We start from the raw sequence: 14807 nt of genomic DNA, 5'->3' as shown, positions 1-14807 counted from the left end.
GGGGTAGCAGGATGCTCAGGAAGGTCACACCCACTGACTCGAGGAGGAGCCGAAGGCGTGAGCACCTGCTCAGGCAAGGAGCCTGGGCTTCGGGACGGGCGCTGCGAAATCTGATCTGCGGGTGGCGCCCGGCGCCTCCGGGGGTCGTCTGCTGTGTCCTCCCGCTCGTGTGCTCACCAGCAGCGACTACTCCCCAGCTGCTCCACTCGGAGCCAGGGCACGGCGGTGAGCGCCGGAGGGCACGGCGGTGAGCGCCGGAGGGCACGCGCCTCACTGGCCCGGCAGCTCCCTGGACAGAGGGGGCGCGCCAGCCTCGGAGCCGGGCCCTGCGCACGTACCTGTGCCGTCGTGGCTGAACACAAGACAGGTGATGTTTGCTTTGGACTCACTGTTCACCTGCAATAAGGAGCAGATACTGACTGATGCCCCACCCCCCCACTTGTCACACCACCTTCAGGAAACAGGTTTTCCTTCAAACTCCCCTACATCTTCTCCCAGAGAGTGAGAGAGCGGAAGAGACAGACGGACAGGAGTACAGCCAGCGAAACGTGGCCGCCTCGGGGGAGAGGGCTTTCGGCTGGCCGTCTTCTGTAGGATGCCAGCCATCCTACATCCGCCCTATCTCACTCAGCCCCACCGTCACGGGGCAAGGCAGTTATCTTTACCTCCGCACTTTGTCGCTAAGAAAACCTAGCTAACGGAGGTGAAGCGGCTGCCGGAGACCGCAAAGCCAGTAAGTGGTGGAGCCAGGATTCAAGTCCAGGGGTCTGACTCCAAAGTCCAAGCTCCACCCGCCAGGCCGACAAGTTTGGGGACAGCCTTGGGGTTGAGTCGGGGAAGCCTGGAACCACCGGCCCCTCGTGAACCTTACCAGGTGGTGAGGACAGAATTTCTTGAGCACTCCGTTGTTCTCATTCTCATCGATTTTCCTCTGGTCGTAAATCCTGCCGTGGGCGGAAACGACGGAGATGTTACAACTTACAAACCATTCCCTTGAAGAGCTGCAATGCGTAGTGGCGGGAACCACAGCCAGTGGGAGGTCAGGACAGATAAAGGACAGTCCCCAACCAAGCTTCTGGCTCCCGCTCTTCCCTGAAGGCCCGCCTCTCCTACCCCCTTTCAAACCCTAGCTCTTCTCCAGGTGGTAATCCTAAACCCCATCAGCCTGAAGCGGCTTCTCTCCTCTCCCAGCTTGTAATCGCTTACTGTTGATTTCCACCGAAAGCTCCCCAACAGGGTCCGCTGCTACCAGGCCGGGCTCGTGCAAGTCCTCGGGTCTTCGGTCCCGTCTTGGCCCCTTACTTGGCTGGTTCTCCCTCTCGTTCCCCACGGCGACAATTACGAACACCCACCACACCAGGATCTCCTCCAGACGTCCTCTCTCCTGCCTTCATTCCCATCCAACCACGGTCCCCTTCCCTCATCTCTGCAACCCAACCTCTGACCATCCATCCCAACATCTGGGGCAGATGTCGTGCGCGAGCGTCCCGCCAGGCGCTGGACATCCGGGAGAAACCACACATGGCAGCGTGTTCCCTCCAGTCTCCGCGCCTCCTCTCTGCATCTGCTCTTAACTTCCTCCCTGCAGGACCTGATTCCGTCCGTCTACTCTTCAACCTGCTCCTCGTGCCTGTCCGCCCACTTCCCAAAAACCCTCCCTCCACTGACCGGCCCCACCGCTGCCTTTTCTGCCCTTCCCTGTCGTAGTCAAATTACTAAGCAGAGCAACCTGCATCAACGTTTTCACCTCCTCACTCCCTATTCACTTCTCAATCCACTGCAGTCCAGCCTCGGCCCTCAGCCCTCTACTGAGACTTGTCTGGCTCAAGTCACCAGGACCTGACGGCCTCCACCCACAGCAGGGTCTCGGGGCGTCTCTCTCGCATCCCGACAGCGTTCACCACTCCTGCCCTCAAACGGTGTCTTTCCTTGATGGCCGACGGCCCCTTACTGGTGTTCATGAGCTCGTCTGTCTCTCTAAAATGCCCATGTTCCCCAGAGGCCGGGTCTTCAGCTCTCCAGCCTCTGTATAGGGAAACCGCAACCTAGAGAGAGGTTTCGCTGAGATTATTTGTATCCTTCTGACCTCCTTGCTCATGTCGTCCCCAGGATCATTCCAAAATGCAATATTTTGTGTAAATTCCCGGCTTAAAATCTACTCGGTGACTCTGTATTTTCTACTAAATAAAGTCCAAACTCCTTAGTACATACAACTCTCCACCTCTTCTCAAAAGACCCTACACATTACACAAAAACAAAACAAAAAAGCGATGCTTCTCTGAAGACACCATGTCGCAACCTCACTCTCTCACCTCCACATACACCGCTCCCTCTACCTGATACGCTAATTTTGTCTTTAATATTTCCTCTGTGAGAAAGAACAGCATGGTGAAAGGGTTTCTCCCATATCTGAGGCGTACGATCTGAGTTCAAATACTAACTCTGCTACTTAGTAGATGAGTAATCCTGGGTAGTTACTTAATATTTTTAATCCTTACATACCTGTTTCTCCAGAATGCTCCCTGTATGTCTAGTCAAGTGTGTGTCTAGCACATAGCAGGTGCTTAGTAAACACTGGATGAAGAAATGAATGAATGAATACATACTTCTATTCTCCACAATTTCTTGCTTAATATCCTCCTGCGTTGAGAATTACCCAGAAATCTTTGCCAAATGAACACCGGATAAAGAAAAGACAAATAGGAGAGGTGCCTGGGTGACTCAGTTGGTTAAGCGTCTGGTTCTTGGTTTCGGCTCAGGTCACCATTTCACATTTCGTGGGTTTGAGCCCCGTGTACGGCTCTGTGCTGATATCGCGGAGCCTGCTTAGTTGCGTCTCCCTTCTCTCTGCCCCTCCCCTAGCTATCAAAACAAAAAAACAAACAAACAAAAAAAACCCACAAATAGGAGACTGCTATATTGCTAATTAGTACTCTTCAACAAACAGAGCATCTGATAATCAATTTTTTCCCTCTAAACTAAACCAACAATTCTTAAACATTTTTTTTTTTTAATGTTTATTTATTTTTGAGACAGAGAGAGAGCATGAACGGGGGAGGGTCAGAGAGAGAGGGAGACACAGAATCCGAAACAGGCTCCAGGCTCTGAGCCGTCAGCACAGAGCCCGACGCGGGGCTCGAACTCACAAACCACGAGATCATGACCTGAGCCGAAGTTGGTCGCTTAACCGACTGAGCCACCCAGGCGCCCCTAAACCAACAATTCTTAAATGTCACTAAGCAATCGTAAACTTTGTAAGTCAGCAAATTAGTAAAACATATTTACTTATTTTTTAATGTTTATTTATTTTTGAGAGAGAGAGACAGAGACAGAGCGTGAGCAGGGGAGGGGCAGAGAAAGAGGGAGACACAGAATCCGAAGCAGGCTCCAGGCTCAGAGCTGTCAGCACAGAGCCTGATGAGGGGCTCAAACCCACGACCTGTGATTATGACCTGAGCCAAAGTCGGACGCTTAACTGACTAAGCCACCCAGGTGTCCTGTAAAACACATTTAAATATGCAATATTTTGGTATATGGACCATTCAGTATTCCTCAGTATCTAATGCGCTCTGCCCCTCCTCTTTATGAGGAAATCTTTACATTCCTTCCCCTTTCTTCGGTATTTATCAAGAACCTACTATATTCTACGGGGCGCCTGGGGGCGCTCAGCCGGTTAAGCATTGGACTCTTTATTTTTGGCTCAGGTCAGATCTCCCAGTTCATGGGATCAAGCCCATGTCAGGCTCTGTGCTGACAGCATGGAGTCTGCTTGGGATTCTCTCTCTCTCTGCCCACCCCCCACCCCCGTGCATGTGCTCTCGCTCTCAAAATTATTTAAATAAACTTAAAAAAAAAAAAAAACTACTATATTCTAGCTGTGAAGCTAGACTAGGGGTTGGTAAACTTTTTCTTAAATGGCAAGATAGTGAATATTTTAAGCTGACAAGCCACCTGGTCCTTGATACAACTACTGAACTCTGCCACTGTAGCATAAAAGCAGCCTTGGATAACACATAGATGAACAGCCAGGGCTGTGCTCCAATAAAAGCTTACTTAGGAAAAAAACAGGCAGTGTAGCTTGTCAATTACTGAGCCAGACAGCACCGATACAAAGACGAATACGAATTTTTCCCTTATTTTCTGAGCATAGGACAGGAAGAAATTTCAAATGGCAGAGACTTTATTTTTTAGAGCAGTCCTAGGCTTACAGTCAAGTTGAGAGGGCTGACAGAGATTTCTCACTCTCTGTCCACACGTGAGCGTGATCCCCACCATTATCAACAACACCCACCAGAGTGGTTTGTGTTTGCTCTTACCAAGGATGAACCTACACCGACACATCATGATCACCCAAAGTCCACAGTTCACCTGAGGGCTCGCTCCTGACGTGGCACTTTCTACAGGTTTGGACAGATGGATGATGACACCTACCCATCATTATGGTATCCTACAGAGCACTGTCACTGTCCCCCAAATCCTCTGTGCTCTGCCTGTTCTTCTTGCCTCTCCCAGAACAACCACTAGTATTTTTACCGTCCTCATAGTTTACTGCCTTTTCCTGAATATCATGTTGCTGGGATCGCATAGGATGTAGCCTTTCAGATTGTTTTTTTTTTTTTTTTTTTTTACTTAGTAATATGCATTTCATGTCTCCCCATGTCTTTTTGTGCCTCGTTAGCTCATTTCGTTTTTAGCACTGAATCCTATCCCATTATCTGGATGTCCCAGTTTATGCGTTCACCCACTGAGGGACACCTTGGTTGTTCCCAAGTTTTGGTAATGATGAATAAAGCTGCGATGCGCATCGTGTACAGGTTTCGTTGTGGACAGAAGTTTTCAGCTCCTCTGGATAAATACCAAGAAGCATGGCTGCTGGATCAAATGGAACAGCATGTTGAGTTCTATGAGAAACGATCACGCTGTCTTCCAACGTGGCTGTACCATTTTGCATTCCCAGCAATTGTTAGGGTTCCCGTGGCTCCACATACCTGCCAGCATTTGCTGTGGTCCATGTTCTCTCGCTGCTTAATATGTATTTTCCCCATGACACAGAAGTGGAACACCTTTTTATGTATTTACTTGCCACCTATATACCTTCTTCAGTGAGGCGTCTGTTAAGGTCTCTGAGCCATTTTTCTTAATTGAGCTGTTTTCTTATCGTGGAGTTTTAAAAGTTCTTTATGTATTTTAAACAACGGTCTTTTCTCAGATAGGTCTTTTGCAAATATTTAATCCCAATCTGTGGCTTGTTTTCTAATTCTCTTCGACAGTGTCTTTTACAGAGCAGAAGTTTTTCATTTTAATAAAGTCCACCTTATCAACTATTTCTTTCACAAACTGCGTCTCTGGTGTGGTATCTGAAAAGGCGTCACCACTTTTGGTCCAACATCTCAGCAAGGCCCGCAGGGGTACCCGCTGCTCTCTGAGCTTTGCAATGCCACCCAAGGACGACGAGAAGAAGAAAGATGCCAGAAACTGGGCCAAAAAAAGACAAAGACCCAGTGAACAAATCTGGGGGCAAGGCCAAAAAGAAGTGTCCAAAGGCAAAGTTTGGGACAAGCTCCATAACCTGGTCTTGTTTGACAAAGCAACTCATGACAAACTCCGGAAGGCCGTTCCTAACTATAAGCTCAGACTCTAGCTGTTGTCCGTCCTGAGACACCGGGGATTTGAGGTTTTCTGGCCAAGGCAGCCCTTCAGGAGCTCCTTAGCGAAGGATTTATCAAACTGGTTTCAAAGTACAGAGCTCAAGCTATTCATACCAGGAACACCAAGGACGGAGATGCCCCGGCCGCTGGCGAAGACGCATGAATAGATTCCACCAACTGTACGTTTTAGACGATAAAAACTTATTAAACCCAAATTGAAGTAAAAAGGCATCACCATACCCCAGCAAGGTCATCTGGGTTTTCTCCTACGTGATCACCTAAGAGTTTTATAGTTTGGGGTTTTACTGGTAGGTCTATGATCCACCCGAGTCAGTTTTTGTGAAGGGTGTGAAGTGTGTGCCTAGATTCCCTTTTTTCTTCACATGCGGATGCCCAGCTGTCTCAGTACCATCTGTGGAAGAGGTTACTTCGGCTCCCCTGGACTGCCTATGATCCTGTGTCAGAGGTAAGGGGACTCCACTCACACGGGTCTACTTCTGGGCCCTCTAGTCTAGCCCACTGATCTGTCTGTCTGTTATTCTGCCAGCACTATACCATCTTCTTTACTGTGGCTTTACGGTAAGTCTTGAAATCGGGCAGCGTCAGTCCTCCAGCTTCGTTCTTCCCCTTCGACACCGTGCTGACTATTACGGGTCTCCCGCCTCTCTGTATAAACTTTAGAAAGGGCTTGTCATTGGGGCGCCTGGGTGGCGCAGTCGGTTAAGCGTCCGACTTCAGCCAGGTCACGATCTCGCGGTCCGTGAGTTCGAGCCCCGCGTCGGGCTCTGGGCCGATGGCTCGGAGCCTGGAGCCTGTTTCCGATTCTGCGTCTCCCTCTCTCTCTGCCCCTCCCCCGCTCATGCTCTGTCTCTCTCTGTCCCAAAAATAAATAAAAAACGTTGAAAAAAAAAATTTAAAAAAAAAAAAAAAAGAAAGAAAGGGTTTGTCACTATCCATAGAATAACGTGCTGGGATGTTGATCAGAACTGCACCAAATCAGCAGGTCCAGGTGGGAAGAAGTGACATCTCCACGGCAGTGAGTCTTTCTATGCCCTTCACGTTTTAAATCAGATAAAGAGTGGCTTCGGCATGACCTCAGCACCCAGCACCCTTATGTCACCTCCCTCCACGATCCTCCAGGTACCCGCCAACTCGTCACGTTACAGTCTCTCTCTTCCCGCCTCCCCTCCTCTTCCCCGCCACCCGCCGGTAATCTAGTGTTCTCTGTTCTGTGAAGATCAGCCGAAGGACAGGGAGGCAAAGGGACCATCTACCCACTGCAAGTCCTTTCCCAATATATTTACCTGTCCACCAACCACCACAGGATTCATCCATCTGATACATCCTCCTCTTCTTCACTCCTTTCGATTCGTTAACCAACCCAAACAAGATTTACTAGGAGGCACTCGCACCTCCACCGTCTCCATTTGCCTACTCTCTCCCTTCTTTCCCCTCCTTCCCCCACCTCTTTGGGGTCACAGACCAAAAAGCATGTCTCTCTAGGCTCCCTTTCCACGCTCCCTCACAATACTAAAACAAAATTTCGTATTCATGATGCAAAGGCCTTGAGGACGAGTAAGCTATCTCTCTGTGTTCCCTTGAAGGAATTCCTTTAGGCTAGGAATGAAAGCTACTGGCGTATGATGTAAACTCTACGGTAACGACATTTTCAAATTTGTACCGAAAAGGTGAGCTCCGATGGGGAAATCCCAAGACATTCAACTGGCTGAACCGAAGAGGTGCCAGAGAAACTGGGGACGACCCTAACGTCAGAGAAGAGCTGGGATGCTACAAGGGCCATCTGCTTACACAGGGTCAGGGGGCCTCAAAACCCGCACAGGCTTCTGCCAAGTAAATAGCCTGTATCTCCTCAGAATCTGGGATGTACCAAGGGACAGAGGATACTGAAGCTGGTAAGAAACAGAAAATCGAGGTATTTCCCCTTGTGCTGAAGTGCTAAAACTAATTTCCAGCTTTTCTCTAGCCATGGCCAAGTATTAGCTTTGGATTAAGGCATTATCAACTGCAGTTCTCAATAAAGCCAACTGCTTCAGTCTCCTCCAAACATCAAGGACCCGCGGATGACTGATCTACAGACACGGACTTTTCAAGCAATCCAGGGCTCTAGGCAGGAAATCCAAATCAGGAATTTCAGTAAATGCCCTATTTGCAGGAGGCACCACCTGGTCGTTGTGACAAGTACAACCCCTGTTGATCAACTGCCTCTTATTTAAAAAACAAACCAAAACAAAAACTACCACTATGTATCTGTTGTTGGTGAAGAAAGGACAGGAATTTGAAAAGCAAGGGAAACCGGAAGTAGAGAGTAACAAAGTTGCCCAATTCTCTTGGGGCAGGATTCTTGAACAAGGGAAGGCCATCTCCTGCGTTTCTAAAAACTCAATCTATCCCCAAGACACTTATCAATGAAATTAATTTCAGAATACAGTTATAAAAATGTGTTTCCGTTGAAAAGGGAAGATAATGCTTTCCACCCACCACCAGGAAAGCAAAAGGTCATTTATTTTCCTAGTGATCCTCTGTCTCCTCCCTTTTAAACTGATGATTACTCGGCAAAGGGGGACGGTATAGCCACAGAAATACAGTTCACGCAGGCCAACTGGGTAGGGGTTTTGCGGCGTGACTAAGTTTGTGACGAAGGGCTAGAAGGAAGCTAAGTGGTGCACATGAGGACTGAATCTCTGAACTCTGGTTTTCCTCAGGATGGGCCTCAACAGCAAGCGTTATAGCAAATGTTCACAGTGACGAAGGTATCACTATGAAAAAAGAAAACTGGTTCATGACGGTGGGGGTCAAAAACCCTGAGTTCACAGTGAGTACTCCCACTCAGATCTGTATCTGAAACCATTCAAAGTTTTTAGTACATGTTAACTTATACATGAAAAATGGTGGAAAATATTTACTAATAGAGCATTTGCTAGTAAACCTGGGTTTATGTCTCAGCTGCTCTGTAGGGACCTTGGCCAATTTATCAAACTTCTTTAAAACTTGATCATCTCTATAATATGGTAAGCTATCCCCCACCCCCCACATCAGGACCGTTACATTAGGGAACAGAATGCCTCAGAAGGAGCTTAAACTCTTTGGAAGACGATAAAAAACTCAAGATGGCCGGCAATGGACTCCTAGGCCATTCCCACATTCCCACGAGAGACACCTGGCGGCAGCCAATGCATCGTCTCAAACTCCTCACAGACACAAAGGAGCCAGACTCACCTTACAAACTGATCTCGTCCACCCACTGCAAACTGGTGGGTATTGGCAGGATTCACATAGATCGTATAGAGCCCCACTTTCTTCTCCTTCTCTTTTGTCACCACCAGTTTCCTTTAAGAGTAGAAAAGTAGAAAAGTTATATTCTCGAAAATACCCAGATGGTCATGGCAAGAGAGAGCAGAGAGTAATGCAGACAAAGCTACGAAGAAACCAGATTCTGATTGAGAAAGAAAGAAAAAAGTGGTCTTGGGGCACCAGGAGGCTCAGTCGGTTAAGCATTTGACTCTTGATTTCTGCTCAGATTATGATCTCACGATTCGTGAGTTCAAGTCCGGTGATAGGCTCTGAGCTGACAGCGACGAGCCTGCTTGGGATTCTTTCTTTCTCTCTCTTTCTCTCTCTCTCTCTCTCTCTCTCTCCCCCCCCCCCTCTCCCGCCCCCACTCACACGTTTGTGCATGTTCTCTCTAAATAAATAAATAAATAAACAAATAAATAAATAAATAAATAAATACAAACTTAGAAACGGAAAAAGTGGTTTTGTTAGTTTTGAACACTGGAACAAGAACAAGACAAAATCACTTCCACGTAGATTTAATAAATGCTACTTTGAGGAATGGAAAAACAAATGCATAGTGAAGTCATTTTCCGGTGTTCCCCAAGACATGTAAGGTACACGTACACAAAAGTACTGCTCCCCAGGTGGTGTCAGTTTAGCTGGAGCCCAACATGACGACCCTGCCCACACCTTCCCGTCCTAGATAAAAACACCCTCCCAATCATCTGGGAGCAGTCAGCAAGAGGACCGATCATGAAAACAGTGGCCAGAAGGGACCTTAGGGTTAAATCTGTCTCCCGGATTCCACAGAAGTGTCACAACCCAGCTCTAAACATGCACACTGAAGACTGACAAGCCACAGTTTCCTGGCACAGGGACAGCCCGGAGGAAACCAGCATTCTTCCTTTACCCGAAGTGAGCTAGGAGAGGAGATTCCTAAGAAGACAGCTGTCTACAAGGCTGGCTAATCCTCTCTAAATTACTCCTCTGATTGTACCACAAAAGGCAGTCCTTAGGAGGGTACTGGGGTCCTGAGGAAACTCTCTAAAATTCTGAAGTTGTAGCCAGAAGACTCGGACTAAATCATTCTATTCTGTCCCAGCTTAAAGGTGGCACTACGGCTTCCCAGGTCTAAGTGTCCAGCCAGTCAAATGTGACATCACAGAGGTTAGTAAATTTACAGGAAATGAAAGACTGGGAAGGAAAGGGCTGGGTTCTAGCTTTCATTTTTAATTCTAGAGTTTTGCTCATCTTGTTGCTATGGAAACTGAAAGAAATAGAACCATGACAACGAGTTTCTTGGTAAAGAAATGATTTTAGCATCCTCTCTGCCTGGTCAAAGTCACTCCAGCCTAGAAATGCGCTAAGCAAAGTGGAGAGATTTTACTTGATTTTAAAATCTCTGTAACCTTTCATTAAAACAGTAGATGGAAATCATTAAAAATGAACGTCATTAGGAAATATGCACACATACACAACCCTCAAAAACACAAGGTAGAAAACACATCCCAAAAGAGTTTAAGGAATAAAACCAGCAGTGGAGAAGAGACAGCTCTAATCATTTGTTTTTGTTTTTTTGAAAGAGCACGCAAGTGGACGGGGGCGGGGGGGGGAGAAGGAATCCCAAGCAGGCTATGCACTGTCAGCTCAGAGCCCATCACAGGGTTCAAACTCATGAAGTAAGAGATCATGACCTGAGCCAAGATCAAGAGCTGGACGCTTGGGGCGCCTGGGTGGCGCAGTCGGTTAAGCGTCCGACTTCAGCCAGGTCACGATCTCGCGGTCCGTGAGTTCGAGCCCCGCGTCAGGCTCTGGGCTGATGGCTCGGAGCCTGGAGCCTGTTTCCGATTCTGTGTCTCCCTCTCTCTCTGCCCCTCCCCCGTTCATGCTCTGTCTCTCTCTCTGTCCCAAAAATAAATAAAAAAGCGTTGAAAAAAAAAAATTTAAAAAAGAGCTGGACGCTTAACCGACCAAGCCACCCGGGTGCCCCGTCTAATCGGGCTGTAGACCGGGAGAACGAGCAGATGCTGCTTTTCACAGGACCATTCCATTTTCTCGGCAGTTTGGACCTTCAGAAGGAGAGGGTCAGACAAATATAAAGGTGACCATGTGGAAGCAAAAGGAAGAAACCTGGGGACACGTGGGTGGCTCAGCTGGTTAAGCTTTCGACTTTTGACTTCACTTCATGTCCTGATCTCACAGTTTGGGAGTTTGAACCCCACATGGGGCTCTCTGGGTGCGAGCTGGAGTCTCTCTCTGCCTCTCTCTCTGTCTCTCCCCAACTCAAAATAAATAAACTTAAAAAAAAAAAAAGGGGGGGGAGGGACAGATTATGAAATAGGGCTTCACTGTCCTGTAATCCTGACAGAACTCAATCCTCCTAATGCTTCACTTTATTCACCTGAAACAAAGAATTCTCTCTCCTGGTGGATGAATGCAGAGTACCTTGGGCCCTCTGGGGAACTAGCAGATGTGCTACAAAAATGATTAATCTTGTACCCGGCTGGCTCGGTCGAAAGAGCATGCGACTCTTGATTCTGGGGTCATGAGTTCGAGTCTCATGTTGGGTGTAGAGATTACTTAAATAAAAACTTTAAAAAAAATTGTTTCAATGATTAATCGCGATGGCAGCAGGGGGAAAAATGTTTTTCACATTAGGAGGAGGCAGCACACAAAAACACAGGAAACAAATTTACTAAGTTTCGCTATAAAACTTGCAGTTTTTTAGTAAGCAGGTATGTTCCAGCAAAAAAATTTTAAAAAAAGGAAAATAATTACAAGTCAGACCAAAGAATTCCTTTGAAGAAGATCTCAAACTGGCTGCCACTGGCTAAACGAATATCCCATCCACAGCTCCAAAGCCAACTCTTTTCCTAAGAGGTCGGCCAATACCACCAGCTTCCAGAGACGCAGCTATCATAAATACATCAAAGTTCCCCTTACGCCAGCTTCACACAAAAACGTCTCTGATGTAAGTGGATGTTCACGCACCAGCTTAAACTTAATAGCTTGGATTTTCCAGCCATTCAGCTCCCCACCTCAGTCAAGCTTTCCGCTACTATTTCAATCCTTAAAGCAAAAACTTTGAAAACTCACAGTCCCTGATTCCCCAGATCCAGAATCTGGGCCTGCTCCTACGTGAAGTTTCTCCTACATTCCCCATCTATCACTGCTCACACCAGAGCCACCGTGAACACCATTTCATTCCAAATCCAGGGAGCTAACACACTCATCTGTTCTGCCCAGTACTGGGCTCCCAACTCCTTGTGGCCTCACAGTGGTTTTCCTAGGACCTGACGCACAGGATAAGCTCTCTCCCACCTGCCTCACAGCTCTCTACCAGAGCAGACCGAACAAACTCAGCCCATTTGCTTCACCTCTGCGTTTCTCCCCCTGCCCCTACTCTGGAACTTTAAAATGAAAACCACAAACATGCAGATCAAGAAATTAATTTATTTCCTCACAACTAAACAACTGCAAGCTAGTCTAGAAGGTAGATCTGTTGTCACCCAGGCCTGTTCACCTTCCAGTAAAACCCATAATCTCCCAATCTTCATTCTCTTGAAGGTTTATAGAAGTACAGTACATCCTTTCTACCAGCCTAAAACATTTTTTAAATTCTTCCACTTTCTAGACAACCTTTTCTATATATAGTGACCTTTCTAAAAATAAAAGTCTGGAGTGCCTGGCTGGCTCAGTCAGGAGAGCATATGACTTGATCTTGGGGTCGGGAGTTCAAGCTCCATGGTGGGCATAGAGCTTACTTAAAAAGATAAATAAAAAGAAAGAAAAAATAAAATAAAAATAAGTCTAATAATAATCAGCCTTAAGATTATATTCCCTAGGGGCGCCTGGGTGGTTTAGTCCATTAGATGTCTGACTCTTGGTTTTGGCTCAGGTCATGATCTCACATTCGTGAATTCGGCTCATGTGCTGACAGAGTTGGGCTCTGTGCTGACAGTGTGGAGACTGCTTGGGATTCTCTCTCTCTCCCTCTCTGCCCCTCCCCAGCTCGCGCGTGTGTGTGCGTGTGTGTGTGTGTGTGTGTGTGCGCGCGCGCACACACGTGCACACTCTCTCAAAATAAACATTAAAAAAAAAAGTCCCACGTTCTACTGAGTGAGCCAGCCAAGCACCCCAAAATTTGTTATGTTTTTAAGACTAACAAGACAATAAAAAAATCTAGATAATCCATCAACAAGGTAGCAATAATTAAATAAACTGTATTACACCAATGCTGTAAAGTAGACCTTTATGGTCTGGTGTAGAGAGAACTCCAAAAACACATTATAACATGAAAAAGCAAATTGCAGAATCCTACGTGTATGTACGTATATATATACATGGGTGAAACATATGTGTATATATTAAGATACATAAAAGTATAAAAAAGGATTGGAAAGGTATTCCAAAATTTTTAACAACGGGTACCAATAGCTAGAAAAGTGAGGGTGGGGGAGATGTAAATGAAGAAGCATATACATTTTGCCCACATACTTTATTATTTGAAATTTTTAAACAAGATGTACTTGTTTATTATAAGAACTAAAATTTTAACACAGTAAAATAATTAGTAGCCATAATATAATCAGTTCCAAACATAGTGCCAGACACTATGCTGGGGCTTCAAGCACCTTTATCAATAACCCTCAGAGACAAGAGAGTAAGATATACTGATTATGCCCAAAGTCAGACTGAAGAAACCGAGGTTCAGAAAAGTCAGAGAGGTCGTAACTAGTAGTGCCTGAGTCGCAATTTGACCCAGGTCTGTCCAGATCCAAACAAGATGCTATGTTCTTTCTATGAGATCACATAGCTGAGAAGGGTTTAATCATTAATCACGAGTCTCAAATTCATGTCTAAATGAGCTGTGATAAGACAGAACTCTACTATAGCTACCAATATTTTTGTTCAAGATTTATCATTTGTTTACATGTTTCTATAAATAACTGAAAACTACATAGGACCGTATCTCTCAGCTGCCCTGCAGGGTGATGTGCTTCCTGTGGGTGAGCTGAGTGGCACCCAAGTGAATGGAGAGGAGATCAACAAGTTATTCAAACTCACACGTAAGATGACTGAATCTCGTTCTGGAAATAAAAGTACACATGAACAGTGCTACACTGCTGAGAAACAGACAAACAACTACAAAGAAGTGAGGAATTGCCCTAAACCTCAATCTGCTTCTTAGCATAGGCACAGAGGGACTCTGGGGACTGACCGGAGAGGTGGGTATTACCTAGGACACGTAGGGTACTTTCAAGGCCAAGAGGTCCAGTGATGTAAAAATATCTACTGCTACACTTACGAAGCTGGCCGGTCTTGTCTGAGGTCAATGGTGAAAACAACGGCGTCTTCACCTGCAGACAGGAACGTACAGGGAGAGTCCGGTTCCAGGGCCAACTGAAGGAGAAAAAAAGAAAGGATAAGGTTTCTACAGATTAGAATCAGGGCCATCTAGTTTATTCCTTTATCTTTAGGAAGGACTGCATTTTATTTACTATTTATTTTTTAATATTTACTTTTGGTAGAGACAGTGTGTGTGTGCGTGCACAAGTCGGGGGGGGGGGGCAGAGAGAGAGAGGGAGACAGGGGATTCAAGTGGGCTCCATGCTGACAGCAGAGAGCCTGATGGGGGGCTCTAACTCATGAACTGTGAGATCATGACCCTTGAGCCGAAGTCGGATGCTTAACTGACTGAGCCACGCAGGCACCCCGGGAAGGCCTGCATTTTAAGTATCTCAAGAGGGCGCCTGGGTGGCTCAGTCGTTAAGCATCTGACTTGGGCTCAGGTCATGATCTCGCGGTTCATGAGTTCTAGTTCCACATCTGGTGAGCTCGAGCCCTGCTTCGGGTGAAACACAA

The 14807-nt window shown here is 46.7% G+C and overlaps 1 protein-coding gene and 1 pseudogene across 3 annotated transcripts in view; one reads left to right on the top strand and one right to left on the bottom strand.

Moving 5' to 3' along the window:
* Positions 1-14807, bottom strand: part of DCAF8 (DDB1 and CUL4 associated factor 8) — a 41409-nt gene that overhangs the window by 7619 nt on the left and 18983 nt on the right. For all 3 annotated transcript variants that reach the window (XM_058700972.1, XM_058700971.1, XM_058700973.1), the window contains exons 6-9: positions 14251-14345; positions 8886-8996; positions 872-944; positions 339-396 (exon numbers count right to left, since the gene is read on the bottom strand). In XM_058700972.1, the coding sequence (XP_058556955.1) occupies positions 339-396; positions 872-944; positions 8886-8996; positions 14251-14345 (337 nt within the window). The remainder of the gene's footprint in view (positions 1-338; positions 397-871; positions 945-8885; positions 8997-14250; positions 14346-14807) is intronic.
* Positions 4037-5887, top strand: LOC131495823 (small ribosomal subunit protein eS25-like; annotated as a pseudogene).

This window comes from Neofelis nebulosa, chromosome 15 (genome assembly GCF_028018385.1).
Source record: "Neofelis nebulosa isolate mNeoNeb1 chromosome 15, mNeoNeb1.pri, whole genome shotgun sequence".
Lineage (NCBI taxonomy): Eukaryota > Metazoa > Chordata > Mammalia > Carnivora > Felidae > Neofelis > Neofelis nebulosa.
Note: the sequence above shows the minus strand (reverse complement) of the source record. Positions and strands in the feature narration are given on the sequence as shown.